Source organism: Aquila chrysaetos, chromosome 2 (assembly GCF_900496995.4).
Source record: "Aquila chrysaetos chrysaetos chromosome 2, bAquChr1.4, whole genome shotgun sequence".
Lineage (NCBI taxonomy): Eukaryota > Metazoa > Chordata > Aves > Accipitriformes > Accipitridae > Aquila > Aquila chrysaetos.
The window spans coordinates 41,340,869-41,363,995 of record NC_044005.1 but is presented as its reverse complement, the minus strand read 5'-3'; the positions used below and the strand labels follow the sequence as shown (position 1 = coordinate 41,363,995).

The 23,127-nt window shown below is 44.5% G+C and overlaps 2 protein-coding genes across 16 annotated transcripts in view; one reads left to right on the top strand and one right to left on the bottom strand.

Moving 5' to 3' along the window:
- The window catches only part of NUMB (NUMB endocytic adaptor protein), a 96,434-nt gene extending 85,354 nt beyond the window's left edge, over positions 1-11,080 (top strand). For 5 of the 12 annotated variants that reach the window (XM_030030723.1, XM_030030706.1, XM_030030678.1 and 2 more), the window contains 6 exons: positions 95-235; positions 1,746-1,947; positions 4,185-4,487; positions 6,285-6,434; positions 7,293-7,436; positions 9,138-11,080. In XM_030030723.1, coding sequence (XP_029886583.1) covers positions 95-235; positions 1,746-1,947; positions 4,185-4,487; positions 6,285-6,434; positions 7,293-7,436; positions 9,138-9,847 — 1,650 coding nt within the window. In that variant the 3' untranslated portion in view covers positions 9,848-11,080. The remainder of the gene's footprint in view (positions 1-94; positions 236-1,745; positions 1,948-4,184; positions 4,488-6,284; positions 6,435-7,292; positions 7,437-9,137) is intronic. The other 7 variants (XM_030030768.1, XM_030030758.1, XM_041122069.1 and 4 more) reach the window with 3 other exon arrangements.
- Positions 10,881-23,127, bottom strand: part of PAPLN (papilin, proteoglycan like sulfated glycoprotein) — a 56,301-nt gene continuing 44,054 nt past the window's right edge. For 3 of the 4 annotated variants that reach the window (XM_030030629.2, XM_030030638.2, XM_030030668.2), the window contains 8 exons: positions 22,873-23,010; positions 21,879-22,003; positions 20,820-20,958; positions 19,249-19,386; positions 18,473-18,600; positions 17,770-17,878; positions 16,248-16,423; positions 10,881-14,725 (listed from right to left, as the gene is read on the bottom strand). In XM_030030629.2, the coding sequence (XP_029886489.1) occupies positions 14,550-14,725; positions 16,248-16,423; positions 17,770-17,878; positions 18,473-18,600; positions 19,249-19,386; positions 20,820-20,958; positions 21,879-22,003; positions 22,873-23,010 (1,129 nt within the window). In that variant the 3' untranslated portion in view covers positions 10,881-14,549. The remainder of the gene's footprint in view (positions 14,726-16,247; positions 16,424-17,769; positions 17,879-18,472; positions 18,601-19,248; positions 19,387-20,819; positions 20,959-21,878; positions 22,004-22,872; positions 23,011-23,127) is intronic. The other variant, XM_030030657.2, reaches the window with a different exon arrangement.

The window sequence follows — 23,127 nt, the reverse complement described above, 5'->3', positions numbered from 1 at the left end:
ATCGTCTTGCAGTTAACACTGAAAATGACTTGTTCAAGTGTTTCTCTGTATTTCCTCACATTTCTTTTATTGGGGGGGAATTTTTTCCCTCTAGGATCTTATAGTTGATCAGACAATAGAGAAGGTTTCTTTCTGCGCACCAGACAGGAACTTTGACCGGGCATTCTCATACATCTGTCGAGATGGGACAACAAGACGCTGGATATGCCACTGCTTTATGGCTGTAAAGGACACGGTAAGTTTAATATGGTGTGTGTCCAACTCTTCCAGCTTCTAGCTGGAAGTTATGCTCGGAAAAATTAACTGCCTAGAATACTGCAGTATGTTTTGACTTCAGCTAAAATATTACTTAGTCCTTGAAAATTGTTTTAGTTCTAATTCTTTCTGTCTGAATTATTTGCCATCCCTCTGTGGTGTCATCTTGTGGAGAGAAAAATGGTGCCCAGCATGTGTATAAAAGGAATGCAGTCAGTCTCAGATATATCTAGCAGAAGGGAACTACTCTTCTAAAAATAGACAGAAGATATTCTCATCTGAAAATGTATACAGCCAAAAACTGAAACAGCAATGACAGTTTTTCCAGGATAAAATCATAGTGAGTAAATACAGACTGGTTATGAATGCAGCATCTTGTTTGCGAATGTTATCTTGAATGGGAAGTCATCTGAATGTTAAGGGATGGAGCTAAACTGAATTAAATTAGCATCCTGTTTGCTTCTAAGGGATAGAGATTTTTCCAGTAGAAGGTTTGAAAGTAAGTTACCTCTATCAGTCTCTTGCTGTGTAGACTTATTTAACTCCCTGATCTGTCCTTTTCCTCTTTCTGCTTTTTGTTGAATCCTGCCTATATTATACAAAGTGCTTGAAACCTCATGCAGATTCATTGTGTGAACTCCACATAGCTGCATGTTCAGAGCAATTGTACTTGACAATTTATCATTTTTCTTTAAAGAAAAACAATGAAGTTAGAAATTCCCAGTTAAGCTTATGTTAGAGCTGGAGCATTTCTATTTTCCTCTGTGAATAACACGTCATTTCACTTACTGATTATAATAGATGAGTTGAGCTAATGGTAGTAATAGCACCTCTGACTCAACTGTAGCTGCTGTATCAGCTAGATTGTTGGACTTCCTCTGACTTGAATTTCCTTTCCTTATTGCAGTTATTGGATAATGGATCCTTTTGACCTCACTGGTTAATAATGGAAGTGCTTTTCAGAAGGCACTCTTAATACTAACTTGTGCATTTGGTCAGGGCCATTAAGAGGTGTAAGTAGTCACCATTGTACTTTTAATTTTCACGCTTGCACACAATGGTAGTGTCTCCCTGAGCCCTCTGTAAACTTTCTCCATCTGAGAAATAGCACTTATCTGTCCTTCAGGACTTACACCTGCTTAAGATGGCTTCACAAGAGTTTCTTTGTGCACAGATGTATCCAGAGGCAAGGGATCAGTGCAGGCATGTTATCACACTAGCATCTTAGTAGCAGTTGAACTAAACAGATTATCTGTCAATCTCTTTCATTTCTGGGTGGCCTTCTTGAACACTGCTTGTGCATTAGTAGTTGGGAGTCTTTATATACCAGGTTTAATTTTAGAGCCATACAAAAGGTGGCCAATTACAGTAGTTCTTTTTAATGCCTTAATTAGATTCCTCTTGTAAAGGCAGGTTATCACTTTGCAATGCTTGAAGCACATGTATGTTTCTGTTCCAGTTACTGTATGATGCAATGTTGTCTTGTACAGGGGGAAAGGTTGAGTCATGCCGTGGGCTGTGCATTTGCAGCATGCCTGGAGCGAAAGCAGAAGCGAGAGAAGGAGTGTGGAGTGACTGCCACCTTTGATGCCAGCAGAACCACATTCACTAGGGAGGGGTCATTCAGGGTCACTACAGCTACTGAACAAGCAGAGAGAGAGGAAATTATGAGACAGATGCCGGATGCTAAAGGTATGGAGTGCAACTTAAACAATCACCCATAGCGAGCAAAACCAGCACTGAGTTGAATTGGAGCCTGTGCAAGGATTGAGGCTTAACGTCTTTGCAGCGTTCCCTCTCCTGAACCTTATTATGTACAAATCGTACTCCCTGATGCTTGTCACTTCACAAGATGAAAAATGCTCCCAGATTCACTCATAGTGCATTTTCCCACATTTCCTCTAGAAAAAGTACAAGTAGCTTCAATGTGAAAGCTGCTCCTGCTTTGTTTTGTCAGCCTGCTTTATGGTAGAGAACACCATAGGTACCATACTAAAAGGCCTTATTAGAAAAATGTTATAAAAATATAACAAGTTTGCCAGACATGAAGTAATCCTTTTTGTAGTCTAAAGCTTATGGTAAATGAACAGGAAATTATATGCATTTTTCTTAGAAAATACTGTACTTTTTATTTTGATTTTTAAGGCAGGTTACAAAGTATATGTATAGAGTTATAGTGCATGAGGGAAGAAAGATCAGAGTGCTTTCTAAGAAAACCAAACGAAAACAACCACCCCCTTCCCATAAAACACGTAACTGTTGCACTGTTAATTACATTCAAAACTAGTAACTAACTGATTTGAGAGGAGTTAGTTTTTACTTCTTAGCCATTTAAAACGCCATTTGCAATGTTCTGAAATTCAAGTGGAAGTAGAACTTCTTACTCAAGTTTTATTACAAGTAGTGGAGTTCTACAGCTAACAAAATTATTATAAACATTGTTCATAGCCCTCTTTACAGTGGAGTTGAACTTTTGTTTCAGAGGGTTCCACAGCAAGTTTTATGCTGCCACTTGATTGCAAAACTTTAATCTTCATTTTCATCATCCATCTGCTTGTTCCCATACGTTAGTTTTAGAATGTGCTAAATGAAGCTTAAACACAAGGCCTTTGTTACTTGAGGGCATGAGTCAAAGTCTTGACTCAATGAAGGTGTGTGAAATCCTTTCCAAGAAAGACCGATTAGAAAAGTTTCACTTGAACGAGCAGCTGCAACTCATGGGTACTGAAGCTTGCAAGACAACATAATTAGTTCCTCCTACCATTCCAGCTCCTCAGAAATCTGTAGTGTGACTCCTCTCTTTAGCAGACTTCTAGTTATTCTGCTGATGTGTCAACAAAAAAAGTCATTGTTTTTCCTAAAACGTTTGGAAAGCAATATAGGTAAAATAAGAGTTTACACCAGGGTGGTGAGAGTTCCCCTTCTCCTGCGGTGTTGATGAGCTGTGTTTATCACCCCCAAAGCCAATTCACTTACGCTGTGAGAGAAAGAGAGTTTTCCTAGAGATGGAAAAATTCCCATTGCTATTCTAATAAGTGTCATGATTTAAACTAGGCTTAATCCTACATTTCTACCATTAGGCCTGGTTGACAGAAGCATTGTGATGCTATGCAAAACCCTGCAAAGTGAAGCAGCTGACTTTAAGTTGGAGGAGCTTCCAGTGCAACTAGTGATTGGGGGGTAATGTGACAGCTAAATTCAGTTAAAGTAGTGACCCAGGAGCTCACTGTAAGTGTGCCTGGTGTTAGCCATGCCTGTCAGCTCAGAGGCTGGATCTACCTTGCAGCACACTTCCATCTATCTGTAATATATTTCCTGGAGGAGCTGGGGAGCTGCAGCCTGAGCACTGAATGCAGCCTAACCTGTTACGTCCTGCTGCTACCTTTGGCCTGCTGAAGCTTGTGCAGTGCGTTTGGCTACTGCTGCTGATTCTGCAGGGCTAGGAGGGTGGCTTTTAAAAGAAGGTCCTAGAGCTGGGTTCTGTTCCCTGCTGCTGCTGAGCTATGCCACCCTAAGTCACTTAATACAGTTTGCAGTAATATTTTGGCCATAGTTCTGTGTGAGGCGGAGTAAAGGTCTCAAACACACAATCCACTTTTCAGTCTCTAATCGTAAATGAATTGCAAGTATTTCTAGAGCTGAGGTCTCAGGAATAGCTAAAAAGAATAAATATATATAACACCATCATTTCTATGAAGTGGCTAGCCTTAGTAAGCTTTGCTTTGGAGATTCAATGTACGTAAAGTGACGTGGTGAAGACAGTGACGGTATAGAGAAATTATTTTTCTGCTGTGGTAGTAGAAACTCGTTTGGAAGAGTACTAGTTATGCAGATTCCTGCCATTTCTCTTTTCAAAACAAATGGGAGTAGGGGCAGGCAGTTGAACACTACTTTGCTTTACTCTTCTAACCTCACCGTATTTCCTCCAGCAGTTGAAACAGAAGTGAAAACAGTAGCACCAGGTGCTGCACCAAACAATACTGCCCCTTCTTCTGGCTCACCAACCTCTCCTACTGCTGAAGTTGCTGCCTCTCTGGATAAAGAAATGAGCAATCCCCACGCTATTCCACGGAGGCATGCCCCTATAGAACAGCTTGCCAGGCAAGGGTCTTTCAGGGGCTTCCCTGCCCTTAGCCAAAAGATGTCTCCTTTTAAACGCCAGTTGTCTTTGCGAATAAATGAGCTGCCTTCAACGGTGCAAAGGAAGACCGATTTCCCCATGAAAAACTCAGGTAAAACCAAATGGTTCCAGTAAAACATTACCTTAAATTGTCTCTTCCTCCTTTCCTTCTCTGTGGCTTCAAATAACTCCTTATTTTCTAGTAAGTCCTTCTTCCTGCCTCATGTGGATCATTTCTCATGGACGAACATCACCGTGTCAGAAAACTTCTGCTTTGGGAATAGGCAAGAATTTCAAATGCAGTATTCACATGCAGAAGACAAACAGTTCTAATCACTGTCTGAAATACTGGAGCACAGCTTGAAGTGCTCCAAGAATGGGTGTTGGTGAATTAGTAGGTGCTGGCTCTTTGCTCTAAGTCACTGAACCAGTTCCTCCACTTCATGCCAGGGCATCCTGAGACACAAATCCCTTCAAGGCCTTAACCACTTGTCATGGGATCACGTGATGCTTTTCTGCAGTCTGTCCTTCTGCCTGTCCCAATTCTTCTTTTTGAGAGCAACGGAATGGCTTTTCACCTTGCATTAAAAGAAACTTTACTGTATAGGTGGTACAGTTTTCATGTGATGGTAGTGGGGTTTTCTGGAGTTATCCCAACATAAATACCTGGGGTGCTCAGTGACTTGCATAATGTCCTAGAATCTCCTTAGCTATGTTATCCTGCAGGCCAGCTGTACTCTCACTTGGCAACAGAACTAGTTTAAGGGCTCCAAGCTTTAAAGTAAAAATTACTGTGGCAAAGGCAAAACCAACAAAAATAGCTACTCTGACTTCTCTTATAATCCTTATTTGGTGACCTGTGCTTTAAGGACCAGCACTGAGTTTATCAGTTTTACAGTAATAGTGCACTGCTCACTAGTGATACTCACCAAGCACACTACAATCTGCATTTCTCATGATTCAGAACACTTCTGATGCATGTTCCTGTGTATGCTGCTGCCAGTGCTGCTTACTGTCACACCACGTACGCTGTATTGGAATATCCCTCAAAGAATCAATTTTTGGGCATGCCTCCCCCTGAATTTTAGATATGGTGCATGTTGTGTTCAGACATCTTATGTTTTTTATACTATTTGTGCTTAATTTTGCCTGCTTATGTCAGTTCTGTGCTGACATGATCATCAGACTGATGATCAGTACTTTTGAAAAGCAGTGCAATTAGTAATAATGAGAACATCTGGTAAGTTGGCAGTTTCACTCCAGATGTTACTTTATCCACATTATGCTGATACTTGGTTTAAAACTGAGTGTCCATTTTATTGGAGCATTCAGCTTTTGCTTTTCATAATTCTACCACATGAGCTAGGGATTTCAGCTACCACTGAACTGGAGCAATCAACATTCTAACTCTAGACTTAACTTGCCACTGTGCATTGCTGTCAGCACGTTTAAACTTCATCTAGTTACTGTTGGAAGTATGTTGTTGGAACACTTAAATCTATCATAAGTATTTTCATTTCACAGAGTGCCAAATCTTAGTGCCAAATCCTTGATATGTTTAGCACTTTAATACTGAAAGATTTAGATCTCTACTAAAGCTATAGAAAACCCTTTTATTTTCTGAAATGAACATCCTCTTGCATTAACACAGAGAAGCAGTAATAACCGACTTTAAATCTGGAACGCTGATCTCCTTACCCTCTTGACTTAGTCACAAAATACACTAATGTGGTATTCTATTTCAGGTCAGATCTTCAACACTAATTTTAAAAAAAGCTGTCATGCAAATCAGTAGCAGGAACATCTAGGACATAAGGGAACTAATTATATTTCCATTTCACATTGGTATTTGTAAATTGTTTCTGTATCCTTTAAACTTCCAATTTAATGAATTTTGTTTACATTTTAGTCCCTGAGGTAGAAGGGGAAACAGACAGCATTAGTGCCCTGTGCTCTCAGATCACCAGTGCTTTCAGCACACCATCAGAAGATCCCTTCTCTTCGGCCCCCATGACAAAACCAGTGACAGTAGTCGCACCACAGTCTCCTGCCTTTCAAGGTTTGTGATTACTTTGCGTGCCGTGGTCATGCTGGATGAGGCTTGAATGCACATAATGTTGCTTTCCAGTAACACGTGGTCTTAATTTTTTGTGCAAGTCCTTTTATCAGTACTTTGGGGGAATGGCATCCTGCTTTATTCATCTTGTCTGTTTAGTTTTTCTGTGTTTTTCTTTTTAACAAGAAGTCCATGTACCTACCACACGATAGTTACCTGTAAAAGGGACTGGCTTTCAGATAATGGCTATTTTAACTTTCTGCCTCCTAAACTGCAAAAGCCTTACCAACTGTGTGTCACAAGAACCAAATCCCACAAGGGAAAAGATTTTGTGCCACCACACGATTACTGTTTTTCACACAAACTCTTAGATAAGTTGTGGAGAGATGCCAACTATAGAATGCACAGCAGCCTCTCATCTTCATTTCACTGATATGCTTTTATACAAGTTGTGTGAAAAAAGAACCTCTCCTTCTTAAATCCAGTTATTGTTATTTTGCATCTAAAATCTGTTCTTCTTTTGAATCTAAAATTAATCATACAGTAACTTCTGGTGAGCCACATCTCTTCTCTATGAAAACAACAAATTTAACTTCAGTTGGTCATCAGAACTCAAAGTCTCATCAAATACGTAAAAATCCACCATCCCACAATTCTGTTAACAAGCGTTGGCTTGGTGAAATGCAATTTATTAGCTTTATCGACTGTCAGTCCAATTTGGCTAATTTACACAAAGTGCTGTCATGTGGAAGTGTCTAAAATTGTTATATGTTGATAGGTGTGACATGGCCCACTAATATTCCAGTCACGTGCATGCCTGGCATGAATTAATTGTACTGATGTTGTCTGCTCCCATTTTAGTTAATGGCACTGCCTCTGCCTTCTGTGTGCTTGCTGCTAAACCATCCCAAGCTGCTGTAGTGTCCACAGCTATGCCAGTTCGTGAAACCAATCCTTGGGCTCATGCTCCTGCTGCTAATACTGGAGCTGCAGCCATGGTTGCTGGTAAGATTGGAAGTGGATCTGGTGCATTGCTATGAAGAACTTGGATCAAAAGCATAATTGAGCCCTTGAGACAATTGTCAATGCCACTTAATGGCAAGTGGAAGGAACAGTAACAAAAGCCGGAAGTAGTAGCCTTTTACACGAGTGGATGGAGGGAAGCGATGAACTCACGGGTTCTGGGTCTATAAGCTGGACTGATTCTTATTTTGGCAGCATTTTAGAAAATCCAGTGCTTAAAAAGGAAGTAATGAAATAGTGTGTGTTTGGGGATGAAGAGGGAAGAATCTACACGTGCCCAAAATAATTTTTGTGCCTTCTTCCCATTAGCATATGTAAGGAGAGATTAAGTTGGTTGCTTAAAGGCTTTAGAGGTTCATTTTTTCTGTTTAGTCTGTCCCTCCAGTCCTTGTCTGTAGTTACATACAATGCAAGGTAGTACTTTAAATGGCTGTCACCCATGTGGACATAGGTGCTAGAAGGCTACAATCAAACTAACATCATTTCCTGGTATAAGCTCAACTCAAAAAGAGAAACCTTGCTAGTGAAATGGTAGGTTCTACTTGGCCTTGTAAGAATACCAGACCCATTTTCAGTAAGTCTTCCCCCATAAGAGAGAGTCCCTAAGCTCTGCCTTCAACAGTTCCCACTGTAAAAAAACCAGTAAACTGAGCTTTAGATGGTGTTTAACTAGATCAGGCTGACGGCAGACTATTGACTTCCCCAAAACACCAAATAACACGTGAATTGTAGAGCCATCTCTACCATTCCTGGTTGCTTTTCTCATCACATTGGAAACCTGGCAAGGCCCTATGGGAGGGAAAGAGGATTTGAAACTGTAGGGTGAAGGAAAACCAGAATTCAGCTGGTGGGACATAGCTTTGAAACTGTGGGAGGAATGGAAGTGATGGTGGGTTTGGTTTTGGTTTTTCTAATCATTGAAGATGAGTTAAAATCAGAGCTGGTTTTACAGGAGAGAAGTTTAAAATGCTAAGTGTTGAACATTGCAAAAAAGTTTGAGAGGTTAACAGCCTGAGTTATATAAGAAAAGAGTAAGGGAAGAGTGAGTGGAGATGGGGGAAGAATATAAAGGAGTCAGTAATTTGATTAGATGTAATGCCTTAGATGGTCATGTATATCATAGTAAGTACTCACACTTCACTTCATTGTGTGTATGGGACAGAAAAAATGAATGCTGTCTTGAACTCCCAGTACCATTACATTACTGTCCTTTAGAGGGTAAAGCCTTAATTTAGGAAACAGAGCAAGCCAGTCTTAAAAACGGTTTCTTATAGCTTTGTGTTCCAACAGTCCACCAGTCCTGAGCTGTACATTCAGAAACTGATAGTCCCCAGTTAGAGGAATTAGTGGTTATGGACTAGATCATTGCCACTAAATTATGAGTGCATGCAGCAGCTCTCCTGCATGCCCTAAAGTCTCAGACATCTGCCAGGAAGAGAAAAAAAAAATTTTAAAAAAATCTGCATTTTAGTGAAGAAGCTTTTCTCTACCCCTTCTCGACCAATGTCTTTCTATAACAGAACAGTACAGTGGATGCATAAATATGCTTCCAGTGTGGGTAGCAGTCTTTCAACCACGGAGGGAGGAGGCCTGTCTGTTCTTGTGTACATCCTCCAGCCTTTCTAACTGATAAAAGGGTGACGGGTGGAAATATTAGTGACTTCCCCATGCTTTCCTTCCCAGGCACTGAATGGAGCAGCACTTCCTCAGGTGCAGCGTCACCAAGTCTCTTCCAAGGAAATCACAGACGTACCCCCTCAGAGGCAGACCGCTGGTTGGAAGAGGTCTCAAAGACTGTCAGAGCCCAACAGCAGCCAACCCCAACCCCAGCCCCACAGCCACTACTACAGCCTCCTCCAGCAGCTTCCCAGTCAGCACCAGCCTTCCCGGTTAGCACCTTCATTGCGCCTCAGCCTGTGCCGGTGGGTGTGGTACCACCCATGCAGCCAGCATTTATTCCGGCTCAGCCCTATGCTGTAGCAAACGGGATGACCTACGCAGCCCCAAGCGTACCTGTGGTTGGAATCACACCTTCCCAGATGGTAGCCAACGTCTTTGGTACTGCAGGCCACGCTCCATCAGCCCATCCGCATCAGTCACCCAGTCTTGTCAAACAGCAGACGTTCCCTCAGTATGAAAGCAACAGTGCTACGACCAGCCCTTTCTTCAATCCACCTGCGCAGCACAATGGCTCTGCAGCTTTCAACGGAGTTGACAGTGGCAAACGGGCTGCAGAGGACAAGCATTCGCAGCCTCCCGCAGCTGCTCCGCAGGTAGACCCGTTTGAAGCACAGTGGGCAGCACTAGAGAGCAAGGCAAAGCAGCGCACTAATCCCTCTCCAACTAACCCCTTCTCAAGTGATTTACAGAAGACATTTGAGATTGAACTTTAAGCGGTCCTGTGGGGGGTGGATAAATTGTACGTTAGGATAGAGGGATAAAGGGAGCAGAGGGGACTGTTTCTGATCAGTTTGCTTTGATAATCCCAAAGGTCCCTTCAAACAAAAATGGGTTAGAAAGAGGGAGCAATTATGGGGAGGATATAAACATACAAGAATTTAATGTGCAGTTCTTAAAAGGAATCCCGGAGCCACCCCAGTCTGCATTCCCTCCTCACTTGGAAAGCTGGAAGTCAAACAGAGCAAAGAAAGGCACCCAGTCCCAAAGCCTCGTCTGCAGAAACATCCATTATCTCACAGAAAGGAAGGCAGATTTTCTACTTGTGTCCTTCTTATGCCCTGTGAGTCCTGGACGTTCCCCCTCAGGGAAAATGGGGTAGGGTGGGGGGGTGGATATGGGTGGGAGATTGTCACCTGCTTAGCAAAAGCTAGGTTTATGGAAAAAGTTGAGCTTCCATTTTGAGTAACAAAGTGAATATTATATGTAAAGAATAAAGTAAAGCCAAAATCTTTATTTTTATGCATTTAGAATATTTTAAATAGTTGGATATTAAAAGCTGTATGAGTTGTAAGTAATCTTGCCAAAGGTTAAAAAAAAGGGGGTTGGATGTAAGAAATTGTACATAAGATTGATTTATCTCTGATTCTTATTGTAAGTAATATTGGGGGGGGATGGAAAAAGGGGCTCTAGCTTGTTCTTGTATCTGTTCATTGTAAGTAGCATATTGCAACAACAATCACAACCAATAAGTCATTATATCGTAGTTTTAAATAAAGAAAATTAAAGAACAGTATTGTCATGGTTTGAAAACCATGGGGAAAATTTACTGTTTTTTATCAGAATCAAGCTACATATTATATATAGTATGTTTTTTTCCTTTTACGTATTGCTGCAGTTTCTTTGTCTTAATCTATTGGTTCTAACACTACTGTGACAACTTACTGTAATCATATCTACAGCCTGGGGCTACCTGGGAAACCATTTTATGTTTGTCTGTCAATAGATCATAGAGGTTTTTAACTTTGGTTGGTTTTTTTTTTCCCACTGATTGTGAAACCTTGTGGTAAAGGCTGCAGCTGGTCCAGGTTTTGCCTCTGGTGACTTGTGAAAACCATCTCATTTTAACTTTACTTTTAAACTTTGGCCTTACAAGCAAATGTAAGTTATATATATTTGTACTGATGATTTATAATCTGCTTTAACAGAAATAAATGTTGGTGGTAGAAGCAGTGTCTGTGAAAGGTTTATTTCCCACCCCCCATTCAGTTTTCAGCATTTGCCCTTCTGGGTATCTTCTGTGTTAGTAGGTGAATGTAGATGAGGCCTGCTTGCCAACCTAGAAGCTTAATAAGAGTATCTTAACACCTCTCATTTTGTACACCATGTTATGTTACCTTGAACTTTAAGACTGAACTTGCAAATATCCTTGTGACCCATAACTATTTAAAGCTCTAAAATGGAGGGCTTTACTGAAAACATCAGACTGGGTTTGCATCACTGTATTTTCTAATACTGTACAGAAAGACAAATACAAAGACAGACAGTCAAAAAGGGAAAAGATTTTTTCTTTCCCCTACTACTAAAAGGAGTGAAGATCCTAAAACCCATATGGGAAGATGGTGTATTTTCACTCCTTTTCTGTTCTTCCAGTGAGCTGATACTTACCCTGTTAGTTTGACTGGCTCTTTCTTACTCCATTCTTATGTGCATCAAGTCAGTTTAGACACAAGGAAAAGTCAGACTTTATAACCTGAAGAGGAAGAAATGCTCCCTTTGTTTGGCCCTAGCAGGTGAGCTTGCCAGCAGTTTCCATTTCCAGGCAAGTACAGCGAGTCTCATGGTGACATGGTCTAGAAAACTGGGACTTTTTTCTTTACAAATTCTTACCTGTTTTGAGTATGATATGAATAGTAAGACCAACACTCCCTATGGTATATTCAGCTTTCAAAAAGCAAGCATGTGTTTATAGACATTTATAATAGGAAAGAAAGCATGTATAGCTTATTCTATTAGTTCTATATCTTTCACACCAGCGCCCCAAGCTCAGCAGAAAATAGCCTAGTATAGCTACACCCTCCCCTGCCCTGGAGGTAACAGTAAGAGAGATATGACCTTCCTACAATCCATTGAACTTCTTGATTCTTAAAAAAGTAGACATTCTGTTAGGCAGTCAGGTGGTACTACATAGAAGGAAAAGCTCAGCTTGTCAAATAGAAGTGGTGTAAAAAGACCCTTTAGTTAACTATGACAGTGATGGTATGCCTTCCAATACTATCCTTACTATCATGGTTATGCAGCTGAAAGGAGGTCAGAATAAACACTCACCAGGACAAAAAGGTCCGATGCACCACAGTCACCTTGTAACTGTGCTCCTGAGCATGTCCCCAGACCTTGACTACCGTCCACATGCCTGCTGCATGTGAACTGAGAGGGCTTTGCTAAGACTGGAATTTACAGTCTGTCATTAGTCCCTGGTCTCAGAAGGCAAAGTCATACTATATACTAAAATATCCTATACACACACACAAAAAAAAAAAAGGTGCTGGTCTGAGACATTAAATGCAAAATTACGTACAAACACAATTAGAAGTTCTCAGGACCATCTCATTGTTCTTAAATATCCAATGATGTCAACTTCAAACCTTACACTGTAATGCCTACTGTGAATTATAGCAGAGGAAGTTTTCCCTAATCAAATTAAAGGATCTTAACTGCAAAATAAGTATTTTTGTCTTTTCTAGCAAGCAGAATCTATGACACCACAGAAAGACCCACCCCCAAATAGCTGGATGACTGTCACCTCTCACTCCTTTACTGCATTGCTTCTAGACTTTTCAGTTTGTTCCCCTCAAAGCAGTGTGTCCAACCCTGAAACCATACCTGTGCTGAAGAAAGTGCAATCATTAGGTTAGCAATTCTTATTTTTAGGTGCATCTGAACTGATTTACCGGCTTTAGAGTCCAAACCAGCTTTAGGCTGTCAAGCCTGGGGATTTACACCTATGTATTACTGCTGCCCTGAGTACTGAGTCTGGACTAAAAGGAGCATGGTGTGAGCACAGTCCTGAATTAGCTGCCTGCCTTAGAAGCCTTAAAGTAACAGAAGTAGGAGAAGAAAAAAAAAAAAAAAATTAAAAAGCCAGTTCTCCACCCACACCCCCCCCCAACCAAAACATCAACACTACACACCAGTCTACTAGTTTATAGCTACATCTATGCAAATAACAAATGGGTGATAGTGCCAATTACTACGATTAACCCATCCAAGTCTCAGCAGGGAGTTTGAATAAGGACAAGGGGGGACTCTTAGGGCTGATGCTAGGATAAAACAATATTCTGGAGGCTGTAAAAAAATGCTTTTGCTCAGAAATAATTCCATTTTGAGATACTGAAGACAGCCAAGGGCTTTTCCTAGTTTAACAAATCATGATATAATCTCACGTCCCCCCCCCGCCCCTTACTGCCTGAGACTTTCTCTTTCAGAGCCTCATATGCACTCACTGCCACTCAGTGTTAGACTTGAAATGAAGGGATGCTTTTCAGCTATAGCTGCTCTGCATCTGCACATCCTCGCTTGTTAGCCCATAGCAGCAGGAATCAGCCCAGGCCACACACAGAGCCAGGCTCTCCTGGATTTAACTGAGACTAGAGCAGATCATTGGGAACTTTATTCTGGCAAGTCAAATGACCCTACGTGTATTTCTATGTGTATATTATTTGCCTCCACAAGCTGAAACTCAGCACAACACTACCACTGAGCCCAGCTTTGCAATAAATTCAACAGGACAGTTCTGGCTCAGGAAAAAAAAAAAACAAACAAAAAAACCCCAAATAATCTGCTGAGCCTTCGTAGAGCAAGTGATATTTAAAGTGCAGCATCTCAGAACAGATAAGAGTGTTGGTATATTCATCTAAATTACCCCTAACATTCAGGAAGGGCTAAAAGTATTTTTCTATTTTGTCTTTAAGCTTTCTGTGAAGCACTGCTTCTGCATTTCACTCCAAAGCTGATTACAGTCAAGTAGAAACCAAACTGACCCAACTAGAAATTTGTCTGAAGTCTACTGGAATAAAACAGCTACAGTAACGTGACATTACAGCTGCATCCCTAGAGCCAGTAATCTCATAGGACCTGAACACTAATTTTATATGCATCAAACTGTTTCTCACGGCCAGAGTCATTGCATTTAGATGGAAAGTGCTCCCCAGGATTACAAATGTTCATTGCTCATTAGTGCTTTGGTTAAGCCAGTTCAGGCCCATCTTCAAACACTTCAGAAACTATTTTTTTAAGAGCACTTGTCTCTCTTGCTTGTATGAAGAATTGGTCTCTCCCTCTTTCATGCTGGTTATCTGCCTTCTCTAAATCACAGCATCCTTACATTCCCAATATCATCTTGTTCTGTGCATGACAGCAGCTACCCTTAAGTGAAGAGATGGATTAGCTACAGCAAGGCATACGGGGGGGGGGGGGGGGGGGGGGGGGGGGGGGGGGGAGGAGTTTGCAATAAACTTGAGGGTGGTGGGTCTCCCACCTTTGAACAGTTACACCCACTACACCCTGTTCAATTCACCCTCTTGAGCTTTCCAGCAGGGCGGAGCTCCCAGAACAGTTTCATGCAGTAAAAGGACAGAGTTCAGAGTGCCAGTCTTGCAATCGGTCACCTGTACTTTCATGTGGCCACGGAGGTGTCTGTCACCCGCGGTGACGAGGAGGGCTGGCCTGCGGTCGGTAGCGAGAGCAGCTAGCGCAGCAGAAGCTGGAGTAGTATTCGTTACTGCAGAGCTGGGCCTGCAGTATCAGGTCACAGTTGGCGAGGTGTGGCTGGTCCACGCACTCTCGGCTCAGGTCCACAACATGATTCACAGGAGCTGCAGCCAAGCAAAAGGTGAAGCAGCTGTAAATACACCGCCAGGGCTTACCCTCAGGTTTTGTTTCCCTCCCAAAAGACACAGCATGTTCCTGCTTTCTCCACCCTGCCAGTTCTGTTTTTGATTTAGTCCAACATCGAGGATCAGAGAGAAACTGACACCTCTGGTGAGATACAGGAGAACGCAGTTTCTGGGGCTGACCTCCTGAGGAGAGACCACTGTGTTAAAGCCAGTGTCCAGAGTCCAAATATGAATCTTGCAGCCAACTATTTGGTCAACCAGCTATGGCATTTTGGCCTTGTATTGGGTTTGTGTGTCAGGGTTTTGGTAGCACAGGAGCAGCTACAAGGGTGGCTCCTGTGAGAAGGTGCTGGAAGCTTCCCCAGCTCCAAGTCAGACCTGCCTCTGGCCAAGGCCGAGCCCATCAGCAAAGGTGGTAGTGCCTCTGCAATAACGTATTTAAGAAGGGAAACCTGCAGTGGAGAGGAATGGGATGTGAGAGGAACCCCTGTGCAGACACCGAGGTCAGCAAAGAAGGAGGGGGAGGAGGAGCGCCGGAGAAGGGGATGCCCCTGCAGCCTATGGTGAGATGGCAGGCTGTCCTCCTGCAGCCCATGGAGGTCTGCAGTGGAGCAGATATCCACCTGCAGCTCGTGGAGGGCCCCATGCCGGAGCAGGTGGATGACCCCGAAGATGGCCATGACTCCAGGGGAAAGCCCACTCCGGAGCAGCCTGTGTCTGAAGGACTGCAGGCCGTGGAAAGGACCCACGCTGGAGCAGTTCATGAAGAGCTGCAGCCCACGGGAAGGACCCACGTTGGAGCAGTTCATGGAGGACTGTCTCCCATGGGAGGGACCCCACGGTGGAGCCGGGGAGGAGTGAGGAGTCCTGCCCCTGAGGAGGAAGGAGCGGCAGAGACAAGGTGTGATGAACTGACCCCAACCCCCATTCCCCGTCCTCCTGCGCTGCTGGGGGGAGGAGGTACAGAAAATGGGGAGTGGAGTTGTGCCCGGGAAGGAGGGAGGGGTGCGGGGAAGGTGTTTTAAGATTTGGTTTTACTTCTCATTATCCTGTTTTGATTTGATTGGTAACAAATTAAATTTATTCTATTTTTTTCCCCAAGCTGAGTCTGTTTTTTGCCCGTGACCATAAATGGTGAGTGATCCCGCCCTATCCTTGTCTTGACCCACGAGCTTTTAATTATATTTTCTCCTCCCCATCCCACTGGGGTGGAGGAGTGAGCGAGCAGCCTCGTGGTGCTTTGCTGCTGGCTGGGCTTAAACCACAACAGGCCTCAGGAAGTTAATTAGGCTCCCCGCACACTGGTGGGGAGCATGCTTCCACCATCCTGCTTTTCCCCCCAGGGAAAGTGGGGCTCCTTGGCTAGCACAACCCGACGCTCCTGCTGCTCCCCAAAGCTCGAGGTTGGTGGTGGACGGGCACACACAATGGGCAGACTTGTAGTAGCGGCCAAGAGGCAGGCACTGTGCCGGGAGAAGCAGGGAGACTAGGTTGTACTCACTGCTAGGCCTGCTCTTCAGCACTTTCACCTCCGTGCTGGCACTGACAGAGTTGCTGCTGCTGTAGGCGCTGCACGTGTAGGATCCCTCATCAGCCTCTTGAACGTTGCTTATGATCAGTCTTCCATCCTGGGACAGGTGGATGTGGCGGCCATCTGCCCGCATGGGGACTCCGTTCCTGTGGTGAAAAACATTTTGTATCGCTCTTCCCACCCACGGGGGCTAAAAGAGTGCTCTCTGCTCTTTGGGAACTGATGCTTTGTGAAAGGCGTGAATTTTTACAAATTCAGCAGGAAGGAAGAAGAAATCTTCTTTTGCCACAACCTGGCTCTGCAATTGGATAGTAACATGAGCCTGAGTGAGTCTGCATCCATTAGCCCGCTGTCTGCGTGGGAGGTAGCTAGCTGTGTGCTCTGTATAAAGGCATTGCCCTTTCCGCTATTACACATTTTTGAGGTTTGAGGAACTAAGAGAAAATCCAGGGTGCCTTTCCCTCTCTCCAGGTTGTGGTCTGGCAGTGCTTGTTTGGCTGGCATTGATAGCAGCACATATTGCTCGAGGAACATATGGGGTAGTGAGAAATGCACCCTCTTTCCTCTCCCTTAAAAGTTTGTTTTAAAAAAAACACGTTTAAAATACCAGCAAGATTGTGTCTGTTCTGTTCCTCCTGGAATACTCTGTGCCCAGCAGGAAAACTGCCTGAATTATGAACTCCTAGTTACCAAGGAAATGAAATTTGTTTCACTGAAAAGGGTTTCATTCAGACTCTGAAACTTGCATCATTTTGTTAACTTGGATACCAAACTTATGTATGGAAGAAAAGCTCTCTTTGTGAGATGGCCCACTTCAGTCCTACCCCTTGGAGCAGAGGGATTTAAACAACTACCAATCCATCCCTCTGGATCCTTCGCAAGAAGGCTCCAAAACAGAACTGATTATTTTCAAATAGGGGAAAACAAACCACCAAACACTTGTACAAATTCAGTTTCCCTGTAAACCATCAAGGGAAGAGGACACAGCTTTTCCTTTACCTTTATTAAAATGCTTTTAAACCTCCTTTGCTCCCACTTGACAATAGAGGGAGAGAACTATTGCAGCAGGAAGCTGGGAGAAGAGTCGCTGTTACTGTAGGGGCTAAAATGTTTGCTAGGGTTAGGCAGAGAGTTTTATGAAGACCAACTGAAACTAAAGGTCTTCCTCTGATCACTCATTTTAGTTTTTGCTATTGTAATTTCACTAGCTTTCCAGCATGGAGCCTTTTGAACTCCATGAAATCTTAGCTTAACATCTGCTTTCCTCCTCATTTGGCTGGAACATGAACTTGGTGACCTCCACACCCCACAGGGATCTTGCCCAGGATTTTTGGGTAACAGCCAAGTTGTTTAGGAAAGGGTAGGTGATGCTAACTGGGGCTGAGAACCATGGGTCTCTCCATTCCCTGGAAGACATCCTGCATTATTATTTGGAGGGTAAGTGATGAGGTTTAGGAAGAGAAGGAAAGGGAAGTGTCTCATTTTCACTCACCTTGACCACCTTATATTCACATTGTTGCCAGTCACTGTACAGTGAAGCTGAGCAGTCCCTCCCTCAGGTACCGTGATGCTTGGCAGAAGACCAGTGATCCTCAGCTCTCCTAGACCAGAAGGGAAATCATCGCTAGCAGGAAGACAATGCCATGCTGGCCGTGGTAGTAGGAGCATTCCCTTATGGGAAAAGTCCAACATATGCTATGATGAGCTCTGAGCCCCTAGGCCTTGAAACAGCATGTTTAGATCTATGACGCTGTTGCTATGGGGAATGAGGATTTCCTAAGAGCTTTGGCCCAAGCAAGGGCAAGTAGCAGAGGCCTCAGAGAGCTTTTTCCTCCAGCTGGACACAAGCACATCACATGCACAGAAGAACCATCTCCTTAGTTCCTCTTGCTCCTATACCCATTCCACACCAGTGTCCCAGAAACAAGGCCCTGAGAGTCACTCTTACGGTGCTATTAGTCCCCCTTCCCAGCTGCCTGGAGCACCACAATCTACTAGACATACACAGATTACCATGGGGTAAACCAACTCACTCTTCCCTTGCCCTCAAGCTGCCTGTTAAACATGAGGTGTGAAGCCAAGAGGCACGGCCAGACAAGAAACCCACAGCACCCAGCCCTCCTTGTTTCCTGCTTGTGTGCACACACACGTGTGCGTGTACAGACGTGCCAGGCACGCCTCCACCCACCCAGTACCTAGAGGTCGGAACAGGACCTGGCGCTGGTCCTGGTCACGTCCATTCGAGGCAATGCAGGTAAAGAAGCCAACGTCTTCAGAGCTGACCCGGCTGATCACCAGGGCCCCGTCTGACTGCTGCCTGTGTCTGGGGAAGAAAATCAGAAAGCCCCTCAGCCTGTGCTTGGGTCAGGATGGACTCCAGCAACCCGAGCTGAAGCTGAGCCTCGTGCACAACTTTGTAGTAACACTGAGCAGAGGTTTAGCAGCAGGTCAGTTCAACCTGTAATGCAACCCCTGGTCCTCAAATGCCAGCACTAGTCCTGTAGACTCTGGAAAAGCTCACTGCTAGAGCAGGGTTCTGGGAGCAGGGGGTGGGGGGAGCTGCAGGAGAGCAGCACCAGTAGCTGTGAAAGTACACTGCAGGCACCCTGATCTCTCTCTTTGCTGTGAACCTCTGCCCTGGCTCACAGACCAGCTGTTTTTTGGCAAACTTGCTTGTCGTGTGTTCTCTTTCTGCTAATCTTGTACGCGAATGAATTTCGGCTTTGGCTCACTTGTAGACCCTGTATCAGAGCTGTTCACTCGAGGGATCAGTGTTCAGGCTTTGATCTGTGAGTGAGGCTAGGGCCTGGCCCTGATGGAAGAAGCTGGCCAACATAAAGGAGGACAGGCCCTAGCTGCATAGCCAGCAGCTCCATTCTCTCAGGGAGGAGACAGGGAAGGCAGGGCAAGGAGGAGGCTCTCCTCCACATGAGCCTGCCTGTGGGTATGATGGAGCCACCTGGGAGCTCACCTGGGAGAGGAGAGGGGCTGCCCGTCTTTCTGCCACTCGATGGTGAGAGCCGGCGATGCTTCCACTGTGCAGGGCAGTCTGACTCTCTCCCCGACATTGGCCTCCACTACTGAGGGCTCACTCTTATCCATTCTCAATCTGCAAAGTCCACAAGCACAGCAAAAGATGCAGAAACCTCCTCGTTCAGCATGTGACCTTCAGCACAAGGTCTTTTTTAATCACAAGCCTTATTTTTTGCCTCCCAACGGGAAAGGGCAGTCTCTGCACTCCCATCAGAGCTCTGATACTTGCCACAACCAACATTCACTCACAACGTTCAGGAAAGAGCAGCCTCCATCAAATCCTGCTCCAGTTCAGCACAGCGTGGTGCTGCACTCCTGCCAGCCAGCTTAACCCTTTAGAGACAGCAACCCTGTTTCTGATAGCATCCCTCTGGATAACAGCCTAGGAAGCGTTAACAACATGAGCACATGGCAAATGGTGCAAAGTCCTGAACAGGGCACCAAGCAAGCTTCCCCCAAGGTGCTTATCTGGCACACAAAAATGAACAGATTTTTTGGGGGGGATGTGAAGAGCCCCTTGCAATCACCCGACTGCATGCAAGGCCCAGGAGCTGGCCATCCACTTCATGCGGCAGAAAGGTTGAGGTCAGGCTCTCACACCACCCACCTCCTCATGCTCTTTGCTCTCTTATAACTACAGCTAAACACCATTTTAGAAAGGAACTAAACCATGATGTTCCCAGAGTCAAATAAAACATCATCTCCTCCACCCCCATTCTCTGACCTGAATTCAAAAAACAAAACCAAAGAGCCTTATTTCAATGCTCTTAATTCAATGACTCACTTCTTCCTGCTTTTAGGCAGAAGCAGCTAAGGAGGCTGCTGGGGAGTTCAGCAAATTGACTGGGTTTTAGGCTGTAAACTCAAAAGAAAGGAGGGATCAGATCATGGTCCCATTTAACCTGGAGCCCCAACATGCTGCATTTAAAGCAAAAATAATTTGTACCCTTTAATTTCTGTGGAACTTAGAAGCACCAAAAAAACATGCAAGAAGCTACAAAATATGCCACCCAGTAAGTGAGGAGACAGTTTTGAGCCAGACTGGTTTGTTGACAAAATATTTAAAATAAATGGGTGGGGGCTAAAGTAACTGGAGCTTTTTTTTATATATACATATGTCAATTTTGTGCTAGTTAAGCATTTCCTATTTGCTTTGCTTTTTTCCAGAATAGGTTTCTCTTTCTGCCTACACCAACTTGAACAGCTAAGGATGCTGCCCCTGATATTTCTACTTTCGTTTGAACCTAGCTCCTTTGCTGTCAGCCTCCCTGTGCATCTTTGCTCAGAATATGCTACTTTCAAGAGGCCCTCGGGGAGGACAGAAGACAGCTTGTGACTGGGATCTTCTCCCGTTCCTGTTGTCAGCCGTTCAGTACTGCTTGCTTCCCAACCGTGCCCTAGAACAGCTGACCCAGGACCTTTCCAATGTTCAGCTTTTCTACATGAAGAGATACCATATGGTTCATCAGCTGGACATGGTGGACAAACTGTTGCTGTATGTGAACTTACCTGTATGCGAACTGCTGATGCACAGAGGAACCAGCAGCTTGTACAACCTTCCTGCCTCTGGATAGCTCTCGATGCTGCTGATTTTCCTTGTGAAGGACCCAACCTCTCTCACCCTCTGCCAGAATAGTGCTCTGGTACTCTATTCAAAATAAAATGCCATATGTGAATAAAAGGACACTTCTTACTGTGACCTCTTGCATAGGGTTTCTATGAGCTTGGGAGAGCTTGCTGAACTGGAGCCAAAGAGCCCTTCAGCCATCTGTTTTCTGGCTGACTAGTGCAGTAAGCCTGCGCTGTCTACTAATGAGAGTCACAGACCTGCAGGCAAGCAATTTTAGACTCCTTTCTCTCCTCTGTCAGTGAACATGTTGCAGCATCCCTTAGGCCACAATGCCTTCTGCCCCATGTGCCATTGCTGTGACAAAGTACACTTCAGAGATTGAAGGCTACAGGGTGCCTTGCTGGCCCATCTTTTGAGACTAGTCTTTCATATTTTTTTGTTTCTTAAATAAGGCATGTTTTTCAGAACAGGGAACTGTTTGCTACCCAGCAGGACCTGTTTGGGCAAAACACAAAACAAACGCACCACCACAGACAGCTATGGCAGACTGGTCACGTTACATTGTGAGATGGAGAGCCCAGGAAACTGCAGAAAACCCCTCTTGTAGAGTCTCCTTTCTGGGATCAGGAGGCAGCTGATGGCTCTCAGGGAGGAAGACATGCTCGCTGGAAACAGGGCAGGTTACAGGCAAGCCACAACCCTGGTTATGGGGTGGCACTGCAGGGGAGTGCTTTAGGGCTAAGGCTTTATTGTGAGGCAGCACCAAAAGAAGCCCTGCTGCTTCCACACTCCCTCTTGGCACCCTTACAGCAGAGGAGACTGGCTGCTTTGACTAGCTCTTGGGACACTACTGCCATGGAGTGAAGGCAATATTGCTAGCACAGCGTGGCAGCAGACCAAGTTTGCTCCTGCAGCTGGCTTTATTGCTCCTGTTTGTCAATAACCGTTAACGAGGACCCCTGAGCTACCTCTTTGGTCTTAAGTGGAAGGTAAGTCACCTATGATCTGTAACTGAATCTGTCGGCTCTCTGTCCTCCCATCAGAAATGAGGCATGTATAAGTCCCGGCATCCTCCAGCTTGACGTGGCTGATCACTAAGGAGCTGTCGGACTGGTAGGTGTGCCTGCAACAGGAGCAAGGATTAACTGCCTCTGCCTGGCCACGGACAGCAACTGGCCAAGGCAGAGCAGCCCTTCGTGCTGATGTTACATAAACCATCACCATGTAGTGCCCTCCCCGGCTTAGAAAAAACCAAAACCCTGTTGACCACAGAGGGGTCACAGGCAGGGGAAATAACTGCGGGAGAAAGGAGGTCAGGAACAGAGAGGAAACTGAGATGGGAAAACAGGGAACTGCTTTCAGCAACCCCCTCCCATGAGGAGGCAAACTGCTCTTCCAGGCAGGAGCTTGAGCCCCAGCAGTCATCTGCAAACAGAAAAGCATAACTGCGCTTTTCTTAACTGTGATTTTCATAATACAAAGTGACTGTCTGGCTCCAAACCGTTGCTGGAAACAGACTTCCCAGGAAAAACAAGCTTTAAAAGTAGTTTTAAAAAAATTGTATCTTAGATGGGAGTGCCAGAAACTTCCAGCCAGAGAAGCTCCGAGTTATTTGGCTACAAGCTTCACCCTGGACTACTGACTTAGCACTGCCCCAAGATGAATTCAACAGAGACAACATTTTTCTGTATCACTACCCATATGTCAGCTTTCACCAGTTCCTTGTTATGGGACAGCGCCTGTTCTGCTTCATAACACTAGACAATGACTCAATACTATTGCAGACTGTATCTGTTTCTGCTGTACCCAGACCAGGTGGACAGTTCATGCTCTTAGGTCAATATATGGGCTTGTTTGGTTTTTTTTTTGTTTGTTTTTTTGTTTTTTTTAAAGAATATTAACAATAAGATTACAAAGAAAGCAGGCAAGCATATTTGGCATTCTGCCCAGCAAGGAGCCCATCTGCTCTACAATGAAGGGAGCTGAGCTCACCTGTTAGAGGAGACTGGTTGGCCATCCTTCATCCACTCCACTCTGGAGGAGGGGGACATGCCTGTCTTGCAGACCAGCTGGATGTTTTGTCCCACGACTGCTCTCACAAGAGAGGGCTTGGCTTCCTCCAGGATGGGTCTGAAAGAGAAAGCGATTCCATTGGCACTTCTGCTGCCCTCCTCTCCTCTGGGTCCTCTAATGTGGCTCTGGATGAGTCATAACCCACAGAGCAAAGCAGGACCGGCTGCCCATTCA